The sequence below is a fragment of the Lissotriton vulgaris genome, chromosome 4_1 (genome assembly GCF_964263255.1).
Source record: "Lissotriton vulgaris chromosome 4_1, aLisVul1.2, whole genome shotgun sequence".
NCBI lineage: Eukaryota > Metazoa > Chordata > Amphibia > Caudata > Salamandridae > Lissotriton > Lissotriton vulgaris.
Window position 1 is genome coordinate 681,740,067 of NC_141691.1, and position 17,755 is coordinate 681,757,821.

General features: G+C 39.8%; 1 protein-coding gene across 1 annotated transcript in view; it reads left to right on the forward strand.

Annotated features, from left to right (window-relative positions):
• Positions 1-17,755, forward strand: part of LOC147722438 (aromatic-L-amino-acid decarboxylase-like) — a 1,636,613-nt gene that overhangs the window by 298,319 nt on the left and 1,320,539 nt on the right. The window contains exon 7 of the mRNA XM_086964961.1: positions 1,638-1,732. Coding sequence (XP_086821087.1) covers positions 1,638-1,732 — 95 coding nt within the window. The remainder of the gene's footprint in view (positions 1-1,637; positions 1,733-17,755) is intronic.

Sequence of the window (17,755 nt, forward strand, 5' to 3'; positions counted from 1 at the left end):
TCCCACCCTGTACCCCAACAAGCCTAGCAACCCACACCTTTAATACAACTAAAATAAATCTGTATTACATAATTGACATAATAAAAATCACATTATTAAAATATATTACTTAATTATTATTAGTTTCTGCATCATTAACTTCCCATCCTATCCCCTACAAACCCTACAATGACACTATAAATTACTATTAATAATTAAATTAAAATTCTAAATTGTTTAAAACTAAAAAACTATATTTACAAAATGTATAGCAACTACACAAACGATAGTTACACAGAAATAATATATGAACTAAAACATATTAAAATAATTAAAAACATTTTTTTACAACTATATTATTGAAAATGATTTTAAAAACAACAATATTCTTAAAAAACTATATTACTTACTGAAAAAAACGATATTATTGACAGCCATATTTTTGCTTAACAATATTTTTATGTCACAATATTTTTTTCTGATATTTTTGACTCCTGATACTTACAACTCGATATTTCATCCAAACACCTTTATTTTGACTAATCAAATAGGTCAGTAAGATATCAAGGCTTTTCTTGCATATGATTGTTATATATTGGTTTGACAAAACAGTTGAATGAAAATGCCAAAACTAATATAAGATCTGTTTAAAATTGATTTACTAGCTAGAATTTTATACCATTCTGACCTACCATTTGTACTTGGATTTGATGCAAATAATGGTACTTAAAAAGTTTATGAAGATGATATTAACTGTGGCTTGTCATATATATTCCATCATTTCAAGAAATAGTTGTCTTGAGTCAGTACACAAAGCATCCACAATTCACAACAACTAAGATCATGCTTTTAAAATGAAGAAAGGTGCGTTTTGTTGCTTATACAATCAGAAACGTAATCAACACATCCAAATGTATCATGATGGAATAGAACTATCAAAGAGGTGTGCACATTCACAGGAGCCAATATTAACCTGATGGGATTTTCTGCTATTGTTCCCTGTAGGGAAGCACGTTTTTTCATTTGCATTGTGCCTCTTGGATTTCCTCGGGCCAGATTTGAATTGAAATACCATAAATTAATGAAAAGTCAAATAATCTAAATGTATTTGTTTTCATTACTATGTTTTAAATGTATTGAACCAGGATAATGTCATATAGGAAGCAAAAAACATCTGTTGTTCTCTGATTCATAATTTGTAAGCATACAGTGTGACTTCTGACCTTTTAGAGGTAGGCACAGTAAGGCCAGAATGCTAAACTGAACTGTGTCAAACATAGGAGAAGCAGCTAATAAAAGAGAGATACAAAATTCCTGTCATATCTGGCAGGTCATACCCACCCCACTATATATCACACAATTTCTCTATGCTCAGATCTAATCAATAATGCAAGTTTGACCATTGTCAGCTCCATCAGAATAATGCAGGTTGGACTCTTCATAATGGGGTTTTGATATCGCAGTCAAAAACAAATTCGAACATTTTGTTCAATAGTGATTGGCAAGACAAATGTGCTTTCAGTTGACAGTGTAGGCAAGGTTTGCAGCAGAGTTATCTTAACTGGACAAGATAGAATGGAGCAACAAAGAATACAGCAGATCAACTAAAAAATGACATATTTCACAAGCTTAACTGATATATATTTATTATATTGCAGGCAAAGAAGAGAATATTTGGTTGCATATTGATGCTGCATATGCTGGGAGTGCCTTTGTGTGCCCAGAGTTCAGGCATTTTATGAAAGGAGTTGAGGTAAGCAAGGTTTTCTGAAACTCAGAATATTGAAAATGCCTCAACAGACTATTATAGAGGCCTCTTCCACTTTTAAATCATAGTAATAGTAAAACTATTGATAGAAATCTTGTGCTTCCAAGCACACCTGTATATTGTAAGAATTAAAATAGTAAACTACTTCTAACCTTCCCAGTACTGCTTTATTTTATAGCCTTGTTGTGTAAAGAATCTGGGATTTCGTTTTACAGAGCAGACTCAATATACTCACGCCTTATAAGGTCCTAATGAAAATTCGAACACTTATACATAGTTGATGATAATTGTCATTTTTTGTGATAGGGCCACATAGAGCCTAATAAAAGGATGCATGGGTTATATTTTCTCTACCGAATAGTCACGCAGCTGATCATGTTTCAAACACATTTGAATAAGTGCATCTCTAGACAGTTGCTCTAGAATATTTCTCAGTTTAAATATATGGAGTTAATTTCTGAAGTTCATAAAGTACTATCAACTTCCATGGACAAAGAAAAGACATACAATTGTAGATAAGTAGGTATAAATAACAGGTTTATTTTCCAGGAGGGTTTCAATTGACATCATTGACATCTACAGTAAAGCTTGAGTAGTGTTTGATGTCACTTGGAAACCAGAGATCTTAACAACCATTTGGTGACACCCACACATGTATCGTATCATGGTATTTCCCCATCTCCATTGCCCTGCCTTTTAATTGATCCCAGGGACTAGCTTTGGAGGGTGATGGGAGCCAGGAAGCACTCATATAACATATATTCCTTTCTTTACATCTGTAGCCTTCTGGTAACCTTCCGGAGTTCCCAAGTCATAACTTTCACCTCCCTCATGGCTACCCTTCTTGACCACACCTCCAAAACATACCTGTCTTCTAAAGTACCTACTCTAGCTCTAGCCTTCTCCCTACAACTGCACTGCTTCAAGAGGCACTGTGTTTGGCAAATGGATGTCACACATATCTACTTCCGAGCAGAGCAAATATCTCATGGAAGAAGACATGGTGTTAGATATGGAATTTTTGGTTGGCTGGAGTATGTACCAAAGCCAGGCAGGAACTACCACTCTAGTAAGTATAAGATAAGTAACACTAAAAGATAACCTGTGCATATCCTCTAGTAGCTTGGCACAGAGCAGTCAGGCTTTTCTAAAGAGGCAATGTGTAACATATTTGTGCAACACGCACACAGAGTAGCACAGTGAATACACCACAATAAGACTCCACATGAGTTTATAAAAATAGTTGTCTTTATTATTAGCAAAATTAGACCAAAACTCTAAAAATATCATATATATTTCTCAAGATATGCACAATTAAAGAATACCCAAAATCACGGTATTCAATAGTACTTGAGTGTCGAAAAAACACTCATGTTCAAAGCGTTTTGTTTAAGGTAGGCAAAAATTCAAGATTAGCAAACTCTGCAATGCCAAAACAACACTTACGTTGGATCAGTCAGTCACTGTATCTCTGACAGGTTTACAATTCCCAGCACAAACAACAGAGGAGCTGGAACAACACGGCCCGCTACTGAGGCAGACTCGCCACCTGTCAGTGGGAACATGGAAGCTATTGGGACCGCCAAGGTCTGCTGTGAATCCATAACTGCTCTGGGTGCTGAGAAGAAGGGAAGCTGGTCACTGGCGTCGGATGGCTCAAGGTGGCTGGAGCTGGAATGATGTAGTTGCTGCACTTCACGTTGCCGAAGCAAAGCTGTAGTGTAGTTCCTATTTTCCCAATAGACCCTGCGCATTGGAATAACATAAACAGCAGTGTAGACGAAGAAGTGCGGTCTTCCAGGTCTCTACTGACTATACTAAACTTAATTGGGTTTGTTACCAACTAGCTCAGAGGTCACTGGAAACTTTCTTGACTGAATAGGGAGTGATCAGCTCCCCTGGCTCAGACAAGAAGGGATTCAGTTTTCCAACAACCGCATAAACATGACAACTTTGCTCCTTAGAATAAGAGTCAATCTCTAGATTCGTGTGAAACAATAGACAGTTATTTTACTCAGTCAGTTGTGCAGATTACTTTCACCAAGATGCAGAGAATAGAGAGACGGGCGTTTTCAATAAAAGGTATTATTTATTGAACAGTCTTTCTTCTCATGCAAGAGAAATGAATTGCCACAATTGCAAGACTTGTTATTATAAAAAGTGCGTACAGTAAAATGAGGATTGCGAAATAATACTGTAAAAGCATTGATATGGTTTCTTAGCCATACAATGGTTAAAAGGAATAAAATATATACATTCATATATACATTTAGCTAACGTACTCAACTGGTCCTTCTAACTACGCCTACCCCAGTGTACCTGACCTAAGCCTAATACTTGGGAGGGAGTAAGTAAGTAGCAGTTTAAGTTAAGTTGGTTTTGCCAAGGTTTGCTTCAAGATTTCTCTCTAAGGGTTTAGTCAACACCATACCTCTGGAATAGAATGTTGGAGGTCTTGTATCTCCTTTCAGGGCTCAATATCCCAGTTACTCGCAAGAGTAGGCTGGAAACGCCGGAGCTGGATTTTCTCGGCAAGAGAAAAGACAGCGTCTTTCTCAGCGCGTCAAGGAGAAGGAGGGGCAGCGTCCATGGGCTGCTTGCATCTGCTGGGCTCTGCAAGGGACAGCTGTTCTGCTCCTGTATTCACCACACCATCATTATCGGCATCGGGCTTGCTTAAGGCAACGTTGGTAATATTTATACCTAAAAGGTGCCTTGTTTGACGTAAGTTTTTGGACATAAGACGTCAATAAAGATGTCACTAGGAAGTGATCGTCCTTTCAGTGCTCATTAGAGTTCTATTACTAATCAAAACATAGCAAGCGGGGCTTTCCCAGGTTGCTGAGTTTTATCTTGTTGAAGAACTCGGAGTGTAATCTAGGAATCTTAGATAGTGGCTTCTGCTGTGTCATTTACTTTAATGAGCTGCAGAGGCGAGTTTCTGAAATATGGCTGAAATATGGCTCTGATCGTTTATGCCATTATATGGGTATGAATGGATTATAGCCGTATAGGGGCATAAGGTCACAGTATTGATCGGGGTCCTAGATTAGAACACGACACCCACTCCACGAATTTATGTCTATCAAATTACAAAAAATTAAAGCAATAAGATGCATGTGTAACATTACCCACCCCAAAATACATATTTGCATTTGAAATGGCGTATTTGAAAAATACATGGAATTATAGGTACTGTACGTCTTTTAAGCATAGAAATCATTCAAAAATTATAGCATATGTAATCAGTGAACGATTTTGCGAAAAAATTAGACATGAAATATCTCTTTATACTGAAAAGAAGGGCGAGATTATTTCATCACATATAAATGCAATGGCTGTAACATGTGCTAGAGGCTGATGTAAATTGATTATGTCTCTAGATCTACCTAAAAATAGAAGTTCTGTTCTTTATGAATAGTTCTACTTTAAGCAAAGGGTTTCGTGCCAGAAAAAGTTAAATATTTTGAAAAAATGTTCAATTCAAAAAAACTTTTCATTGTGAACGGGAGAATAGAATTCCAACGCTTTTCATTAGTTTTTGTTGATCAAAACTGAAGGCCGAATTCAGATTTCACGGGAACGCTGTATGTCAGAATGCTTTTCAAAAATTATTGTTTGTGTTCAGGGGAGAACATTATATCAGACAGGCTCTCAAAGAATTGGTCTACAAAATCAGGTGACAGTTCGACCAAGTTCAATAATGCTGTAACTTGGCAGGTGTGAGAATGATTGCTATCATCGGTGTCTGGATCAGCAATGCTCACAGAAGGTCGTACCTGGGTGATGTTGCTTTTATTTCTCGCTCCACTGTCACCACCTAGTCGTAGCACAGGAGTCTCAACGAATGCCGTCATCAGGATTGGTAGCCGCTGGGGACAACACAATGCGTGAGCCGTTACAGGACTTAGCAAAGTATCGATATCCATTGGTACTGCTGATGGAAGTGCAAGACAGGTGTCCAACACGCATTCATCTCCGCATAGCATACATCGAAGCACAGGTAAGATGCAGGTCTGCCATATAGGTCTGAATGAAAGAAACCAGGTCATGTTCAGATCTCTCAGCCTGGCCAATCCAAGGACTCTAGTTAATCTGTCCCGGTAGTGTATTGCTAGGATCGCTTCTTCCATCCTTGCTGGAGTCATGTCTGTATTTTGGCTTGCCATATCGGAGCAGGAGGGTCAAAAATAAAATGCCTGCTACAAGTCCCAAAATCAGGGGTATGCCGCCAAAGACTGAATGGACAAAATTGGGAATGATTCCCAGAATTGCTTTGAATGGTGTTAACAGTCCCAAAAAAATGGTCTTAAATACGCCTGGGATGCCTATGGCATTCAACATATTTAGAATTTGGCTAAGCATTTCTGTGAAATGCACGGGGCAATTTGTTGATAAAAGGTCATGAATCTCCGATGTTGTCCTTGCAACTTGGAGATCATACGTCTCTTTTGATAACGTGATGGGCACTGTTGTCTGCAAAAAGCACAGACTTCATTCTGCTTAAAGTATCAATTCTTATAGAAGAGACATTTAAACAAGGCCAAATGGGAGTCTCGGAGTCTCCAGGGCCGTTTGGAAACAATGCTTGCATACAGCATTTGACCATGGAAGTTACGCTTACGAGATATGCTTTCCCTGGCAAAAGGCCACAACAGCTGTGATCCGTTGTTCGAATGTAACTCCAGTTCGAGAGCTGCTTAAAGAAAGGCTCTATCTGCGTTGCAGGTGTGACATGTTGGTGGCATGAAAGGTTGTTCGAATTTCCTTCACAGGCCCCGTGTAAATTAATACCTTGGCACAAAAGTATACCGCTTAGTGAATGTTTACAGTTTTCACCACTAAGAAATACATTTTTGTTGCTGTCACTATAGCATGTGTGTGTATATGGTAATTTCCATGCTGACTTAATGTACCCTTTACCCAAACGTTCATACTGGCCAGTCGGTATGTATTCAAGGCAATTTTTAAATCGGAAAGTTGTTATCGGAATTGTGATAATTCCGTGTATTATCCATTCAATGACAGTACTTTCTGACATTAAAATGGTAATCTCTCAAGTTTTTCGATGCTCAGGATTGTATAGCTTGCTCCTTTCTGTGCCAAGCTGATTTGTTTATCAGTAAGGTTAAAGATGGAAAACAATGATGTTGTGTTGATTAAACGCCATGGCACATAGCCTGAACAAAGATTTTGCAGCGTCCAGCCTAACTGTACAATAGAACGCAATTGCGACTGGCCATGCTGTAACATTAGCAAGTCTTTGTCTATTATATCTATGGCAGATGATACAATACTGTCCAGTAAATATATTCTGGAAGACAGAGTCATTAACCCATTGTCCACAACAGAAAGCGATTTTTCCAAATTAATACGATCAATTTCTCGTATTTTTTCAGCTGTTTCAATTTGTGTTACTTTCCAGGCCTCGTTGTAAGCTGCATATATACTGGTCGCTGTGAAACGCTTTTGACGCTGTTTGCAAGGTCCCAGAATGAAATCGTGCAAATCAGCACCATCTTTAAGTAAAGATAAGTGTTGCTTAATTTCTGCCAGTGTGGATGATTCTAGCCATTCAAGGCACAGCTTCCCTACACTGTATGTTGTTACTATCCCTGGATGTTGTCTCTGGGAGTATCTAGGTTCTTGTCTGGTCATTGTTAACCCCTGTGTTTTGTTCAGGAATCTATCTTGACAGTTATTCGTGTCAGTAGGCCAGATTAACCACTTTTTCCAATCAGGATGTGTTCTGTTTAGATGTAAAAATTTTGATACGTCTATCTCAATCTCTGTAGTTGCATTATCAGGTATTGGCTTTGGTATAGACGGTTTGTTAAGGTCTTTAATCTTAGCTAGGCCAATACAGGTTGTTTGGTGAATTGTGTCATTTAAGAACATTATTTGTTCTGGGATCATGCAGGCTCGAAATAATGCTTGTAGGCCTTGTACCTGCCAATCTTTTGTACCCCAGATGGTTTTTGTTTCAATGTTATTTTTCCAAAAATCAAAACCAAATGTCATAATTTTTTCATAAAATGCTTCTGAATATATCAATTTAGTATTTGTCAGCATTGTTTTCAATCCTGTTTTATCCAACAGTTTATAATAAAATGTTTCTGCTTCACTTGTGTTACACCCTGAGAAGTACTGGAATTTCTCATAGAATGTTTTCGAACTACTTTTAGGTGGAGTAGCACAATGTTCCCATTGGTTATATTTAAAAACATTTCTAGGTTGTGCAGATTTATGCAAGTAATGGTCACCGTAATGTGAGAAGCAATACATTTGTTCATAATTAGACGAACCTTGTAAATAATCATGTTCTGCAAATCTTGCTGACAACACTAAATCAGACATCATATTATTAATACTTTCAAAATCCCAATCATCAGAAAATGTACTTGGTTTTACAAAGTCACTTAAGGAAACCTTGAACTGGTGAGGATATTTCAGGATTTCGACCGGACCATATACTTCATAGTCAGTTTTGTCCCATACTACCCCCCCGGGTATTGGAATGGCTGTGACATTTACTGTTGATAGTTCTCTTTTCTTCACGTGGGATGATCTGTGTGGTTTGAGGACTAAGTTGATGTTCTGACTTGCTGTGTCCATTGAACTGTAGTTTCCCTCAATGAATTTTCCCAAACAAAGTACCATGATGAGCCAAAGCAGGAGGAAAAATACACCTAGTCCAAACCAGAACTCTAACCATGGAGAAATAAGGTAAATTTCCTTGAGTTGATGAAAGAGTTCAGTTGCTTTTTCTTTAAAAGTCTTTGTTTTTGACATCACTTCGGTGTCGTTTTGATCTTCAGAAAAGGTATCGAAGTTAATGAAGTAGCCGGAGGCAGTTCTGTCAATTGTTGAAATTGTATTTTTAATTTGTCTTGCGGTAGCACTTTCTGATGCCACATCATTGTAGACTGGTGTTTCTTGACAAACTGATTCAATCTGTGTTTCAAGTGGCACGAGTTCCATGGCATTATTGCATAGTCCCTCTCTGTGCACTGCAGGTTTATCAAATGTGATTAGTCTTTCAGTTTGAACCTCTTGAATTGTTGCAAATTTGGGTATTCTGTTGTTTCTCGGGAGTCCACTGGGCCTACTGTTGATTATAGGCCACATGATTGTGGTTTTACCAGGTCGATTGATACAACTCTGTTCTCCTTTTTACCAGCGATGGGCGGTAGTACTACTGATCTTGTTCCGTTGATTGCCAAGACAGGTACTGCTTTTCTGTAAGAAGGCCCAAATTCCTTCTTCACCACTATTTTTTCTCTGACTAGATCCCCAATCTTTGGAATCCAGACAGGTCTTGCTGGGGCTGGTGGTGCCTCTTCAGTGGTAGTTGGCTGTTGCTTTAACTTTATGTTGCTTAAGGATTTTCTTGTTTCATTCAAGTCCTGTAAAACAGCCAAACGATCTTTGATGTCAAAGCCTTTATTCTTATCTTCTACCACTGATACCTGACTATCTAAGTCCTGAATGTGCATTCTAGTTCCGAACAATAGTTCGTATGGGCTGAAACCTTTTATAGAATTTCTTGGCAAATTATTTAGACTGAGCTGGACACTTAATAAATGTTTGACCCACCCATCACCCGAACCTAATACCTTCGCTGGTATAGATTGCTTTATGTCCCGGTTTTTTCTTTCCACTACACAGTTCCCTTTGGGGTGTGATGGACAAGAGTATCGCAACCCAACGTCCATACTGGCCATGGCCTCCTTATAAGCTCAAGAGCTGAAAGCAGGACCCTGGTCAGAATGGAACATGGCAATTGCGTATGTGCCGATAAAGACTCGCAGATCTTTTATAACAGTTTTGGCGTCAGCCGAGCGCTGGGGCCACTTTTTTTTAAGTGTATGTAGTTTTAACCTGTGTTCCATGTTTGGAAATACTCTATCCCCCACTCCAGGGATTCGAGCAAAAGGAACATTATTCGTATCTGTTAAATATAAGTACTTTTCTGGAAAAGCCTTTTGGGAGTGTTTTACTATCATCTTTTACTGACGCACTGACAGCTTGTAGAATGTCGCTGTCTGTTTTTGTTCGTGACCGAGTAATCGCAGCTACGGAAGCCGTTTGCACAGCTGCCTTCGCGGCTTCATCAGCCAATGAATTCACTGCAACGTGAACGCCATCACGTTGATGACTCAGAGTATGTATCACGTGAGTCTTTTGTAGTTCCTTCTGTAAAAGAACTACTTGTTCCCAAAGCATTTTATGCTTGATTGTGCCACCTTTTGCATCTTTGAAACCATTTTCCACCCAATTCTGCAAGTATTCATCATAAGATTGCACGCAATAATATGAATCGCACACTATGAGTGTGGGGAATTCGCGATCGATATTTTCTTGCGCCATCTTAAATGCTACCAATTCAGCTTGTAGAGCTGAACAATCTCCTAGAGATTGTGTTTTAGTGACCATTTGTCTAAATTTTCCTTTGTGCCAACGACCTTTAACAATCGCACATGCAGCACTGTAAGCTTGTTTGCCCCCAACTGCGTGTTGTGCTGATCAGTCAGTATATATGATACTTCCGTATTCTTCTAGAGGCAGAATTTCAATTGGCAGAGGACATTCATATTCATATTGTAAAAATTCCTGTGTCTTTAAGTTAGGATCAAATTCGTAAACTACGTCTGTTGCAGCAAGAGAATGAACCCACCGGATCCATCTCGGATGCAAAGCTTTTGCATTAGGAATGCTCGCTTTAGTTACCGCTTCTGAAGCCGGTATGGGTGTAACGATTATTATTCGTTTACCTTGTGCTAGGGCCCTTTTTTTGCTACAGCAGTCTGAACCGCAGTTAGGATTTTTTCTGTTGAACTGAATTTTATTTCAGCCTTTGTGTACAAATGTGATTTGTAAGCAATTGGTACCGTGTCTCCCTCATTAGAGGTCAGGTACGTGAATCTGCATCTTCCTGGGATGACTCGGATTACAAGGTTGCATGTATTGTCACATGTATCTAATTTTGTTTTTGCTAACATGTCTGTTTGCAGTGATCTCAAAATTTCTGTGTGTTTTTGAGTCCAGTTGATTGGTTTAAAATCAGGTTTAATTAGTTCGTAGAGAGGTTTAACCCTCTCCGCGTAATTTAGAATGTAAGTTCTTCTGAAATTCAGGAAGCCTAGAATCGATTGTAAGTTCTTCAGCGTTTTTGGAGCTTGAAGTACACCGCACTTCTCTAAGAAGTTGTCCGCTAGGCTTTTTCCTTCACTTGATAATTTGTATCCTAAAAATAATACTGTCAGATGGGCAATTCGAGACTTTTTAAAGTTGAATTTGTAACCCTCTGCTGCGAACCCAAGTATTATGGTGTTCACTCTTTTCAAGTGAGTCTCCAAGTCGTCGTCTGTGAGATAGATATCATCTACATAAGATAATGCCTCATCATCATATATTTGTAGTAACTCTGTTACTCTGGCTGAGAATAGTCCTGGGCTGTTCTTGAATCCCTGTGGGAGCCTACAGAAATTTTTCTGAGACCCCATTACTGAGAAAGCGGTCAAGTATCTGCTTTCTGGTGCAATGTTTTGACAAAAGAAACCATTAGATATGTCTAATGTCGTTTTATATTTTTTACGAACTATGTTATTCATTAGTGCAGCACTATGCGAATTTTGTACTGCAAATGTTTTGCAACATGAGTTTAGGTGTCTGTAGTCCAAGACTAGACGATATGAATCCTCCGGTTTGGAGACAGGGAACAAAGGATTGTTCATTTGAGAGGTGCATGTTTCAATCACCCCCTGGTATTCAAGTTGATCTAAAATCTCCCTGACCTGTTTTTTAGCTTCTTGCTTAATTGGATACTGCCTTTGTGCAGTCGGTTGACTTTTTAACTGGATTTTGTGAGGAGGAGAGTCCTCATCCCATCCTACATGATTTTTATATAATGCTGGTGCCTGGGCTACTGCCCATTTCCTTGCGTATATATATTTAGTGTGAATCGGAATGTGATTCGAGAAGGCAGGCATAATCATTTCTTCGCCACGAGGGCGCTCCCTGACAAACTCTTGGGGCCAATCTTTTTCAGCTAACAGGATGTCATAACCTTCTGAGAGTTTATCCCAAAACAGACCCCTTATTTTCCTAGTCTTATCTCCCTCTATGCGCAGTGTTATTTCGAATATCTTATGAGGTTCGCTCACTCTGGTGTCGGCAGCTTTCACTTGAATGTATTCATTCGTGTCCACTGTCTTCAGATGACTCATCAGGATCTTGCGAGCTATGGTGATTTCTGCTGCACTGTCTAGCTTTGTCTGTGCCCACTCCCCGTTTTTCAACTGTGTCCTCAGTATTCTCGGCATGTTCGATGACTCTAATACTGGCTACCTTCTTTCTCAGAAATTGTGATTTTTTACTTTGAACAGGTTCCTTGTCTTTGGACTTGGTGTGCTCTCCTGGGTCTGACCGTCCTCTTCTTTCCGATTTCTGCGAAAAAGATCGAGAGGGACGTGTATCAATACTTTGATATCTATCAGGCTTCTTCAAATTATCCCTATTTCTAAGGTTATATCTTTTCTCAGAGGGCTCCCTCTGGGGAGACTGGTGTTCTCGAGTCGGAGTTCTTTCCCTCCGTCGAGGAGACCTTCCTCTGGACTGGAAAACTTTTTCCTTGGGAGTGGATGGTTTATTTCCATCCCAGCTCTTTTTTGGAGTATTAGAATTATTTTTAATAAATAATTTTTCAGGATTTTCGAGTAGTTGGGGTTTCACTGGTTTCCTACCCAAGCTATCTCTACCTAATTCTTCATAACATTTTTCTATATTTCTGGCAAGCTCAATTGGTCGATCTGTTATATCTGTTTCCTTCAATTCTGGCGGATCGCCACAGATGCTGCTTCTCCTTTTATATTGGCTAGTAATATAGCCGAGACCTGCTTGAAGTCTTTCAGTAATTTCATACCAAGAGTTGAAGCAGGTTCTGGACCGTATTCATTCTGAATCTGTTTTAGCACATCAGGTATTACCGCCATGGACGAAACACCATGTATTTTTGTGTAAATGGAAGCAAAGACTGTACCCAAGTGTCACAGTCCTCCACGTGTGGTGCGACCCCCATTGGAAGGCAGATGGTCAGGATTCTGTGTTTCTCAATAGGGCTAGTATTCAGAAATACTGCCTCTATTTGAGTAATTTTCTGCGCTAACCAGAAAGGAATTTGTTCCCGTTTTATGGGTGTTTTACCAAGACATGATTGTATGTTCTGTGGTGTAATTTAGTTTGTGGTCCCCGATGAGGGGTCAGCTGTGGAATATTAACAGCTGTTTCGACTGTTGCAGTCCGCATTACATATTGGACTAATTGTCTATGTATTTTAATTAATGTTTTTAGCTGTACTAACAGCTCTTCTTTTGACATTTTTGCAATGTCCGGATGTGGTGTGTAGCTGGCTAGAACCGTCCACGTTGCTCCTGGTCTACCTAGTGGACCGAGCCTGGTAATATGATCATTGTGTTTTAGGGCGCCTTTAAACCAGAGCAAATGCTCTTGGCATTTTAATGGGATTTCAATCTCCTCGAAAGGAGCGTACTCATCCGGTGGTTCCCCTATTTTGTAATAGTGGAACTCGTTTGTTGCAGCGTTTGCCGCTGGACATTTTATCCATGAATAGAATACCTCTGTCTGCTGATATTCGTGTGCCTCTATCACAAAGACGACTGTGCCACCTTGTGTGGTCAGTCCATTTTCCATAAGTTTTAACGTTATAGTTTTTCTTATGTTGACCGGGATGATTATCGCTCCCGGTTCATTAATTCCTGTAACATCGGGACCCTGCTGAGTCGCATTTACTGTGGCATCAATGGTTCCGTTTTCTAGATATGACATTTTACTGTCAGGAAGGTCTTTTGTTGCAGATCAGGTTTCAAGGAAACAAAGATTAGGTGCACAATATTTTGGAACACTGTATCCTTCAACGTTGAATAAACCAGAGCTTTACATAGGAATCTCTTCCTACTAAGTTCGGGCGGATTTTAACCTTTCACCCACTTCAGACGTCAATTGGAGTATTTACGGGAGAAAGGGTCTGTCTGAAAAATGCACAACTGAGTTACTCTAACATCTTGCGTTAGTTTTATCGCCTTACCAAACGTTGGGCGCCATGTAGTGTAGTTCCTATTTTCCCAATAGGCCCTGCGCATTGGAATAACATAAACAGCAGTGTAGACGTAGAAGTGCGGTCTTCCAGGTCTCTACTGACTATTCTAAACTTAATTGGGTTTGTTACCAACTAGCTCAGAGGTCACTGGAAACTTTCTTGACTGAATAGGGAGTGATCAGCTCCCCTGGCTCAGACAAGAAGGGATTCAGTTTTCCAACAACCGCATAAACATTACAACTTTGCTCCTTAGAATAAGAGTCAATCTCTAGAGTTGTGTGAAACAATAGACAGTTATTTTACTCAGTCAGTTGGGCAGATTACTTTCACCAAGATGCAGAGAATAGAGAGAAGGGCATTTTCAATAAAAGGTATTATTTATTGAACAGTCTTTCTTCTCATGCAAGAGAAATGAATTGCCACAATTCCAAGACTTGTTATTATAAAAAGTGCGTACAGTAAAATGAGGATTGCGAAATAATACAGTAAAAGCATTGATATGGTTTCTTAGCCATACAATGGTTAAAAGGAATAAAATATATACATTCATATATACATTTAGCTAACGTACTCAACTGGTGCTTCTAACTACGCCTACCCCAGTGTACCTGACCTAAGCCTAATACTTGGGAGTAAGTAAGTAGCAGTTTAAGTTAAGTTGGTTTTGCCAAGGTTTGCTTCAAGAATTCTCTCTAAGGATTTAGTCAACACCATACCTCTGGAATAGAATGTTGGAGGTCTTGTATCTCCTTTCAGGGCTCGATATCCCAGTTACTCGCAAGAGTAGGCTGGAAACGCCGGAGCTGGATTTTTTCGGCAAGAGAAAAGACAGCGTCTCTCTCAGCGCGTCAAGGAGGAGGAGGGGCAGCGTCCGTGGGCTGCTTGCATCTGCTGGGCTCTGCAAGGGACAGCTGTTCTGCTCCTGTATTCACCACACCATCATTATCGGCATTGCGCTTGCTTAAGGCAACGTTGGTAATATTTATACCTGAAAGTTGCCTTGTTTGACGTAAGTTTTTGGACATAAGACGTCAATAAAGATGTCACTAGGAAGTGATCGTCCTTTCATTGCTCATTAGAGTTCTATTACTAATCAAAACATAGCAAGCGGGGCTTTCCCAGGTTGCTGAGTTTTATCTTGTTGAAGAACTCGGAGTGTAATCTAGGAATCTTAGATAGTGGCTTCTGCTGGGTCATTTACTTTAATGAGCTGCAGAGGCGAGTTTCTGAAATATGGCTGAAATATGGCTCTGATCGTTTATGCCATTATAGGGGTATGAATGGATTATAGCCGTGTAGGGGCATAAGGTCACAGTATTGATCGGGGTCCTAGATTAGAACACGACAAAGCGTTCAAAGATAATACAGCTGATCCACTAAACACCCAAGTGGAGGCGCCACTCTCATCTGGAGTCTCCACTTACAGGGCACGAACATGGTGGGCATGGAGCGTCAGACTCACAAGGTGGAGCGCTCGTATTTAGAGAAGTAAAGCACAGAGTATGAATATGTTTTATTTGCTGGACTCAGAGTTCCCTGGCAGCACCAGTATCGGAAAATATCGTTGGTGACCCTGAGACATTAAGGAACAGGAGCCAAGCCAACAAGCCCCTGGAGAACAATTGTAGCACAACAAAAGTTAGCAACAAGCAGGCCAGCACACAAAAGCAGGTCACACAGTGGCAGTCCCTACTGCTAGCACATCAGTCCTTCTGACAATGTGCAAATGTAGAGCCAGCAGGCTCTAGTTAAAAAGTCCTATGCATGATCTCACTTCATCCTGTCAGAGCCACAGTACTTATACCCAAAGTGAATTTGATGTAGTGAGTGGATTCAAAGCAGTTCTATGAATTGAACAAGGATCCCTTTCAACCCAGTCCTGTTTGCTAGCCCATAGTGGGGGGTTATCAGTACCTTGTGTGTAGTCAGGACACTACCTATTCAAGTGGGGTGTGAGCTCCTTCCACCCATCCCAGCTCAGCAAGACCCATCCAAATGCAGATTAATGCAGATGCAGTTGAGTGACCTGTGTGGTAGCTGTCACCCTGCCCAACCCAGGTCAGGCAAGCTGTCAGGCATATAGAGCAGTAAGTGCAGTGAAATGTCCAATTTCTAAGAGTGGCATTTCTAAAAGAGTAAAGTTAAATCCAAACTCACCTAGGATTTATCGATTCCCCTCCAAATATATGAAACATCAAAAAGCTACTCCTCTCTGATCAGGAATTACCACTTAAAAAGGTATATGAAATTCCCAATGCTAGCCTTTAAGAAGAGTAGACCTCACAGTAGAGAAAAATGAAAAAGCCTCTTTGTCACTACCAGGAAATACAAACTACAACAGTGCATGTCCTACCTTTTACTTACATAGCACCCTGCCCTCCCCTTAGGGCTACCTACGACCTCCCATAGGGGTAACTTAAGCGTATTAAAGGGAGAATTTAAGGCTTTGCAAGTAGTTTTAAATGCCAAGTCGAAGTGTCAGTAAACTGCATGAAAAGGCACTGCAATGACAGGTCTGAGAAAGGTTTGAAATGCTACTTCCATAGGGGCTCCAATCAGTGCTTTAGCTCACTAGTAGAATTTAATTTACAGGCCCTGGGTATATGATATACCACTTGAGAAGGGACTTGCAAGTAAATGTATAATGTCAATCAAGTATACACCAATTACACACATGTTTAGAGAAGAAGCACATGCACTTTAGCACTGATTAGCAGTGGTATAGTGCTCAGAGTCCTAAGGTCAACAAGAAGATACAGCAAAATGGGGAGGTAAAAAGCTAAAAGATTGTGGGAAGACCACACTACGGCTCCCAGATCTAGCACATGGGTAGCAGCCATTGAACTTCTTCCACATATTTTCGTTCCACATCAATGAAAATGGTTTCTTTTTTCACTCCTTGCAGTGATGTAACAGCAATTACAACAATGGAAAAAAGATGTATCTGTTCTCACTGAATAACTTCTATGAAAGCGGTTGAATGCCTATAAAAATTTAAATGAGGCGGTTTCAAAAAGTGGGTTATATTCTACCCACTCAACTCAGGTAATGATGTATACAACTGAAGGAAAGTTTGAGTTGTGGGTGGTGTCATTTGAAAGGTCAAGGTGGTGTCTGAAATAGCCATATTTTGTGCAGTACACCCCGAGATTTCTTACTTTCACTGTTTTTGCTGTCTATAGGACTGTGAACCAGTGGTAAAGAGGCTTTGCTCCCCCTTTTAACATAATAAAATTGCTCATACTTATTGGCATAATTCACTTACCTATAGGACATGGTACAGGATCTCCAATTTAAATATCAAGAGTGGACTGCAGCGCCAATTGTGCCAACCACTACAAAGACAGTGTAACCATGCCTGCAAGCCTACCATTTGTAGCCTGGCTGTGAAGTCTTAAACTGCAAATTTTACCTGTCAAAATAACTCCTTCTGACAGGTCTAAACCTTCCTTTTAAATATTAGTAAGTCAGTCATAAGTAGGCCTTAGTGCCCATAAAGCAGAGTGCAAGGCATTTAAATCTAGGGCATGTAAATGTTTATGGTAAACCTTTACAGAGAAAAGAACTCCAAGCTACTTTCACTGTATCAGGGTTGACTATACCATCTATCTAGGAATCATCTACAAATGTGATTATTACATTTTTTGAAATGTTTACAAGTCCAATTCACTTGTGAAGTTGGATTTGTAATAAATGTTTTGGAAAAGGCACCTTTTGACAGTTAATTATTCCCTGCCTTACGCCTCAGGAGACCTCGTTGGCTTGGCTCCAACTGCCATGTGGCAGCTGAATAGCCCCCTCCTTGATGATGTGTCTTGGGCAATGCCCAGGAACATATTTGGGGTTTTGGCAGGACTAGCATCTGGGTTGTGCCTCGAAACTTGATTAAC